General features: G+C 38.5%; 1 protein-coding gene across 1 annotated transcript in view; it reads left to right on the forward strand.

Moving 5' to 3' along the window:
• LOC146307996 (LIM/homeobox protein LMX-1.2-like) overlaps positions 1 to 6,838 on the forward strand; it is a 78,494-nt gene extending 71,656 nt beyond the window's left edge. The window contains exons 7-8 of the mRNA XM_084746321.1: positions 752 to 919; positions 5,765 to 6,838. Coding sequence (XP_084602447.1) covers positions 752 to 919; positions 5,765 to 5,922 — 326 coding nt within the window. The 3' untranslated portion in view covers positions 5,923 to 6,838. The remainder of the gene's footprint in view (positions 1 to 751; positions 920 to 5,764) is intronic.
• Positions 6,839 to 8,258: the final 1,420 nt, after the last annotated feature.

The following is an 8,258-nucleotide window of genomic DNA, read 5'->3' on the forward strand; positions in this document are numbered from 1 at the left end:
TCTATAGGGATATTTGGTGCCCAATTCTCCAGAGCAAGAGAGTTATTTTCTTTTTTTTTTTATTGCTTTTTGAGTAATTCCACAAACTGTATATTCATGCAACCGAACAGGAAAGGAGGACAATATATATCCATGGACAAGTGATACATTTAGAGAGAAAAATAATAAATGAAAAAAATGTTACAGCAAGCCAGAAAATACTGTTTCAGGTAACTAAGGCCAATTTCTCTTGTCATTTCAACTGTCTCATCAAGACAAAATCACGATAGAATGTGATACACATTTGCAGAGATTAACACGTGACCACATGTAGCTCATGTGGATCAGATGTGATCATACTTGCCAACCTTCCTGATTTTTCTGGGAGACACGTTTTTCATTGCACTCTCCTGGTTTTCTCACAAAATTCTCCCATTTTTTCACACCTTTTTTCCTTTGCGTTATTATATATTTTATATGATCTTTTTATTGTGCTTTATTTATTATTCCATTCTACATTAAGTCTATGGCATTATGAATTTTGTATGTTAGTGTGTTTATTATATATAACAAGCTCCAACAAATTACCTCCTGTGAGATTAATAAGTTGTATTGAAATGAATTGAACAACCTGTTTCAGGCGCTGTATAGTGCTTTACAACACACAATACAGTTGCACGTGATGTGGACGAGAGCTGCTGCTTGCTTGTGAAGACTAAAGTCAGCTGAGAGTTGTGACAGTGTTCTCACTTGTTTCTGCTGACTGTTCCAGAGGTGATTCCAGGCTGTATGGAGGGGCTGCTCAGCTCCTTCTCAGGGCCTCTACCTCCAAACCAGCAGCAGCAGCTGGTCACCATGGAGCACAACAGCTACAACACCGACCCCTTCCAGCAGGGCCTCACCCCACCACAGATGCCCGGTGACCACATGAACCCCTACGGTGAGCATCACACTGTATCGACTCTATCTGTGGAGGCCTGTGGCCTTTTCCTTGTTTCCATCCATATTAAAGGGATAGTTCACACAAAAATGAAAATTCAGTCAGTATCTACTCACCCTCATGCTGATTGAAGGTCAGGTTTATTTTGTTAGTCCACAAAACACTGCTGGAGTTTCACAGGAAAACAGTGTTGCAGTATCTCCCAAACAATGGAAGTGAACGGTGACCAGTTTTCAAATGTAAAACAACAACAGAATTAAAACATAAAAAGCCTCCATACTGCTCCTCTGGTCTAATCCAAGTCTCCTAAAATCCCAACATGCCGTTTGCACACTCACCACACACACACACAGTCCAAGCTAAGGATCTACAGTGAAGATTCAGGCTGAAAACATGGTGTAAATAATTTTTTTTAAGTCAACTTAGCATTTTCATTTTTGGGTGAACTATCCCTTTAATGTGGACCAGTCACTCTTTGTCCTTATTGGTCTCAAGCTGGTGATCTGACCAAAGTGCTTCCCCACCTTCCACTAGGACTGAACAATTTTGAAAAAGTATGTCATTGAAATTATTTTTTACTGATTTAGCAATTGTGATGTCATTTGCAATCTGAGGACATCATCTTGGACTTTGGGAAACACTGATCAACATTCTCTGACATTTTTTGGACCAAACAACTAATTGATTAATCGTAAAAATAATCGTCAGTTGAAAATAATCATTAGTTGCAGCCCTACAGAGATGTTTTCTTTAGTCTGTAAAATCTGATGTTTAGGCCACAGATCTCTGCAGCACCACAATAATTTTACAGCAAAAACTGGGTTTTATCAAATATTGCAGTTTGAAAGTTGCAGTAAATCATATTTTGATTTCAACCTGCCTCCCAGTGCCCTCCACCACTTTAGAGTCTCTGAGTAATTTTACATGTTTTCTTATTTCCAGATGTATAAATTTATGTGCTGGGCACAGTCTCGTATGCCACACACATTCTTCAGCCTTTGCCACCTTTGCCCATTAATTACAATTAATTACAAAAAAAAAAAAAAAAAAAAAAGCGTCAGGCTCCGCAGAGAATACACAGCAAGTCTATTTTTGACGGATGATGACGCCAATTGCCACAGAGCTGGTCGAACGGGTAGGAAGTCGGGCATGGAAAACAGGGGAGAATCCGGTTGATTTTCAAAATAAAAGACCCTGTGCAGACTCGTGATCATAAAGACAGACAGAAAATAAACAATTTAACTACGTAGCAAGGAAAGATCAACAAAATCAGAGCAAGTACACATAATCAGATGGGCAAAACACTGTGTTTTGAATAATTAAAATTAAATAATTTTTAAAGTTCTATGAAAGCTTGAATATAGCCACCATTATGATTTATAGTGCCATTGTCAGACTGATACAAAATAAACAATATTTTGTTGTTTAAATGTATGCATGTGTCTATTATTTGATTCAGTCATATACCAAAATCCATTTAAATTGAAAATTGTTGCTTCTTGTGGCAAACATTGTTATGCCATTAAAATGCGATTAATTGAGATTAATTAATTACAAAGCCTCTAATATACCCCACCCCTACTTTTTATGAAATATTACTTTTGAGAGCAATTTCTGGAAGTCGGGAAGAACCTGTGCAGTTCGGCTGCTCCAACATATGTTTCAGATGCAATTGCAATACAAAAATTCACAAACCTTTACTTCATGAAGAGTGACGCTGTCTGAGACCAAACCCTCAACAGAGATTGACAGAGTGGACAGAGGACCACAGTGTCTCACAGTGGATCAAAAAATATTAACAGAAATGAACTTTGTCCCTGAAATCTTGAATACCTGATGAACAATGTGAATGAATGTATATTTTTAAGATATATAACACGGTACTTCATCACTTAAATGTTGTGGAGGTGGTCTGTTTTTTCTTTTCTCCATTATCCATTCAGGCTATGGTCACAACCAACATCTAACTGCTGTGTAACATTTGAGGAACGTTAATATCTCCATCATAAAAAGAACCTTCATCATTTTCTGAGGACCACTGTTTAACATCAATCCAGTTATCCATCTGTCACTGTCAGCAGGCAACAGTAGACACCATGTCTAGAAGGGAACCCCAGACCTGAGATCTCACAAGAGTGAACATTTTGACCAAAAACATGAAAAATCTCACAAGAGTCACGTAAATCTGGGGTTCCCTTCAAGGCACTTGACCTGGACTCCAACTCAGAGACTTTGGACTTTGACTTTCAAAAATGACTTGTATTATTGTTTTTAATGTTATTTGAAGTTAGAATGGTTTAATTGTCTTAGAATGTTCTGGTTCAGTCAGCTTGCAGAGAAACAGCTGGTAGAAACGTCCTTCAGAGGGAGACTTTTTACTTTTGTACTAGTAAATTTCAGAGCCTGTACTTTTTCACTTATACTGCAGTAAAACTAAAAAATAAGAGCAGACATAGATAACATATAGACAATTAAACCAACACAAATGTTAGAAAATGCAGACAGTTCAGTCTTGTGGCACTTTCTGATATAATGACACTTCCCCTGTGTTCTCGCCCTCAGCCTCACTCCTATTTTATTGGCTGTGATGGGAATTAACCAATAAGGCGTGACGGCTGATTAAAAATGGATGACCCATCAAGTTGTCATCATTTGGACCCAGTGAGCCCAATAAAAACCAGTGACACCCAGGAGAGCAGTACTACACACCCCTACAATTAAATATTTGGGAGAACAGTGTGGCTGTACACACACACACACACACACACACACACACACACACACACACACACACACACACACACACACACACACACACACACAACCACAATATTTGATATTTAATATTGTGTCTTATGGGAGAAAATGTTCCAAATGGTTTCTATCACCAAATGTGTTATCATCACACAAGAGTTAGTGCATTATTATTTCAATTTATTATCATTTTCTTTGTCTTTTTGCAGGGATGTGTTGCTATTACAGATACTGTCTGTGGTTGAGGAAAAAAGAACAACATACCCAAATTTCACTTCAAATCTGTTTTATTGTAAAGCAACATGCAGCTACAGCAGTGTTGGGAAGTAACTCAGTACATTTACTCAAGCACTATACAATTTTGAGATACTTGGGGTTTACTTGAGTGATTTGATTTCATGCTACTGTCCACTTCTACTCTATAGAGAGTATGCATGTGATGTCACAGGGTGTGGAAGTCTCTGTAGTTACTGGAGACATGCAGGAGATCTCCAGAGAGTTGTTAGGGTAAAATAGATCAACACCAGGCAAAACCCTTCATGCCTCAACTGTAATTTACTGCATCCCTGCTATACATCTTCTAAATCATGATTCTCACCTTTCCCTTACGGAAAAAGCATGCAAAGTCTGGCTGGCGGACCTAACTGCAGCCAAGAAGATTGTAGTCCAGCAATGGAAGCCTCCTCACAATATTTCAAGTATGCATTTGGCTCTGGAGATTTTTGGAGAATTTCTTACCTGGAACTATCATCAGCAAGAATTAATGATGCAGGACCAAACACAATTCTAATGTGGATTAATCCGATACCTGACTTGAAAGATCTTCTGTCTAAATAGGACTGATCTGATCTTCTGTCCTGTTGGTTGGTGGAGGGTTGGGGGGTATGAAAACTTAAAATGTAAACAGTAACATGTTGTGTTGGCTCTTAGCCTGTTTGTTGATGTTACAATAAAAAATGAATGATTGAAAACTAGAGAGTTTAGACATGCATCTTCCAAACACTTCACCAAGAGGGAATGTGACAACACTACATGGACACATAAATTAAAATTGACCATAAATTATACTGACTGAGTGGCAAAAAGATGGCTGAGTGGCAGCATTAGAAAAACAGATCTAACACAATAAAGAGCTGTTGTGTGATTGACACATAGATTAGATTCAACAAGAAATCAGAGCAATCTTTTTACAGAATGTCAAAAAGCTAAAGAAAAGAGAAGTAAATGGATCGCTGCCATTCACAGAAACAACTGGAGAAACAAACATGCATTGTGCATCCTCACTGTGGATATAAGTGCAAACATCAGTGCTGCTGCATGATCAGAAAGAGTTTTTGCAGTGAAAGGCGTCACAGCAGAGGCAGCCAGACAGTCAGACAAGGAGAGCGTGTGTTCTCTGACCTCTTTGTAAAATTATGAAGTTAAACATGATGAAACTATTCCTAAAAAGTCAGTCTTACATCAATCGTGTGGCCGGCTATAGTTGACAAATGTCTGTAAAGTGGTCAGTGGTTAGTGGAACAGGTTAAATGACCTGAAACAAGCCTCAATATAAGCGAGCGTCTGGGCGCATCATATATACGCTCCAGTAATTCAGCATATAACACTACACCTCTGAATTTAGCATTATATAGTTATGTCAGCATTTCACACTCTGATAAAGGCTTGATGGCTGAACATTTTGTGTTTGTCTTGCCAGACATGATTAAGTAAAAGCTCATGAATGACATTTCCTCTGAGTACGACCTTTCTCTTTTCATGATACATGGATATATACAATTAGGATAATACCCCATGGCCAGAGCACAGTGGTAACCCTGCAGATAGAACCATTTCACAGCACAAATATTCACTTGTTTCACTGTGGGGCTCACAGTAATCATCAGATAACATTAAATATTGCACACACTTTATTTAAAGATTTTGATGGCATCAAAGGAGATCCAATCAAATAAGTGCTGGTCCCAATCTGAGAGGTGCAGGATCCTGTTCCGGCACAATCCAGCATAATGTCTCATATCTGAGCAGAGAAGCTAGTGAAACAACACTTCCCCATTGACTTCCCCATGTTTTCTCTGCTCCTCCTCCCAGGTACGGACTCCATCTTCCACGACATCGACAGCGACACCTCTCTGACGAGTCTAAGCGACTGCTTCATGGCCACTCCAGATGTAGGCTCTCTGCAGGCTCGGGCAGGGAATCCCATTGACCGCCTGTACTCCATGCAGAGCTCCTACTTTGCTTCCTGAGAGCCCACCGTCACTTTTGGTACAACCCCACCCACCACACCGCCTCCCAGGCCATGAACAGTGAGCACACAAGAGTGCAGACACACACAGGCCACAGGATTCGCAGCGAAAAGTGACTGCAGGACAGAATCCACCAAATATACCTGACTGACCTCCACCAGCCAAAGGAAAAGGGAAAACTTGAAACTGAACGTATGCCTCCACATGCCCCCCGCTGTCTGCATGGGGAGTCAAAGCGGTACATTCTGCTTCTCAACTGGGTTCATTTTATTTGGAGGGATAGCTGTCAACATTTGTACAGATATCACAATGGAGGTATTTAACAGTTGGACTAAAGCTCAAGTCAGAGATTTGTTGCAAATTTAGTCCAAATCAAACTGTCACAGGAACATTAGACTTCATGTTTCTCAGTAATGAATACAGTTTAATAGGTGCATTAATACTGTTGTAAGTTGTTTTCAATGGGACAATTAAGCAAGTAAGGTTTTGGTGATGTAATTTTAGACAACTACCAGCTTTTCTGGTCTCAACTGATTGATATCTGTTGCTGAATGTATATAATGCTTTATATATAATTACTGTTCTTCAGAAACATCCAGTTTTGCATGTTAGGATGGACAGCAATTTATTTATTTCTCACCAACATGCTGGTACACAATAAATATAAAATTTCTATTTAAAAAGACAATATGATCCCATTGTAAAGTACAAAAAAAAACGAGCAGGCTAATTCACTGATTATTTGATTCTGCTATTTATCATAGTATTTGTGTTGTTTTAATGAGTATGTAAATTAGTATCTCTTTGCTATTTATTTTTTCCATTGAGATCATCTGAACATTCTCAAGAGTGCATTTTGAATTTGGTAACTTATCCAAAGTGTTGGTAGTTCAAATAAAAAATGCATTCCCTTGAATATTGTTTTGTTGAATTACATGAGAAACAATCAGCAAACACTGGCAGGATGACTCAGCTGATCTGATACTGGTATAAAATGACATTTTAATCAAAAATATTCTATAGTCCAACATATAGTGCTTCATACATGAGTCCTATAATGATAACCTCGTCTCAGTCAAGTCAGTGGGTTCTTTTTAATGTTTTTTTGTCAGATGCCTGTAATCAGAGCCGTGATTAATGAAAGCTTAAGACATTTTCAGGTTTCGTTCTATGACATAAGATATGTCAGTAAAACCCCCCCTTATGAATTTTAAAGATTTTACTTGTCTTTAAAAAAAGCAGTTGCTGACAAATGGTTAAATTAGATGACTGAGATTGTCAGGGAAATTAAAGGTCATTGTGCCGAACATTAGTCACTCTATGGTGGTGACAGTGAAGTCATGCAACTGTGGCGTAGTTAGTTTATAACCTAATGTCAGAGGGGAACCCTGAGGGCCTTCTAGGCCTAACATGTCAGTATTTCAAATGTTATATTTAAATATATTATATTTGATTTGTTTCTTGTAATTATTAGGCTATTCTCTTCTCATTCTAATTTCATCCTCATTTTCTATGAACTTTGTTTCAGAAATGAAAGGATTACTGTCCTGAAAACAGCAAAATAGAGTTATCCAATCAGAGTTTTTTGTTGTAGTCTCTAGGCAAAGAAAGGTTGATGCTGTTGCTAGGTGACTAACTTGATAACGCTGCTAAATGACAATTATCTACTGTTTAATACAAGTTTAAGTACAGAAAGCTCTAGACAACAAAACATGACTTATTCTATCAATGTGTTGTGTTTACTGCCTTCTACTGTTTTTTTTCTATGTTGCAACTACACACTACAAACTCTTGTCAAGCTACCTGCTGCCTGGTCATTATTCCAGCAAAATCATTTTGCTGCATTTTTGGTGTGTCTGGTTAAGTTTTGGCTGAACTGAACTACCAGCTCTAATAGTCTGGGTTCAGGCATAGTTAGGGTCAGACATCTAAAATACTTGGTACCAAGGTTAGGGGACCATTGCAGTTAAATTTAATAGAAAGGTCAACATCAACTGTAAAGGTCTCATGTATGAAAATCAGCCCTCGATGTTCTCACCCTTGTTTTTTGCATTGGTACATATGGGGCTTCACTTCTTCCTGCACTGGCACTGATCATTGGCACTGGACATAAATTACGAAGTGGAAAATTCTTGATTATGGATGTAACTACTAGTAAGTAGTAAGTAAGTAACTACTAGTCCTGGGTGACATTAAATGCTGAGGTCAGCTTGTATCCTTGATCCACCCATCCTGGGGCTCCTGAGGCATTCCCAGGACAGATGTGAGATGTAATTCCTTATACCAGTTGGAGTTACCATGTTTCTAATGAGACTCATGACACTTCTGGATGTCCA

Source organism: Lutjanus erythropterus, chromosome 20 (genome assembly GCF_056507025.1).
Source record: "Lutjanus erythropterus isolate fLutEry1 chromosome 20, fLutEry1.hap2, whole genome shotgun sequence".
Taxonomy (NCBI): Eukaryota; Metazoa; Chordata; class Actinopteri; order Lutjaniformes; family Lutjanidae; genus Lutjanus; species Lutjanus erythropterus.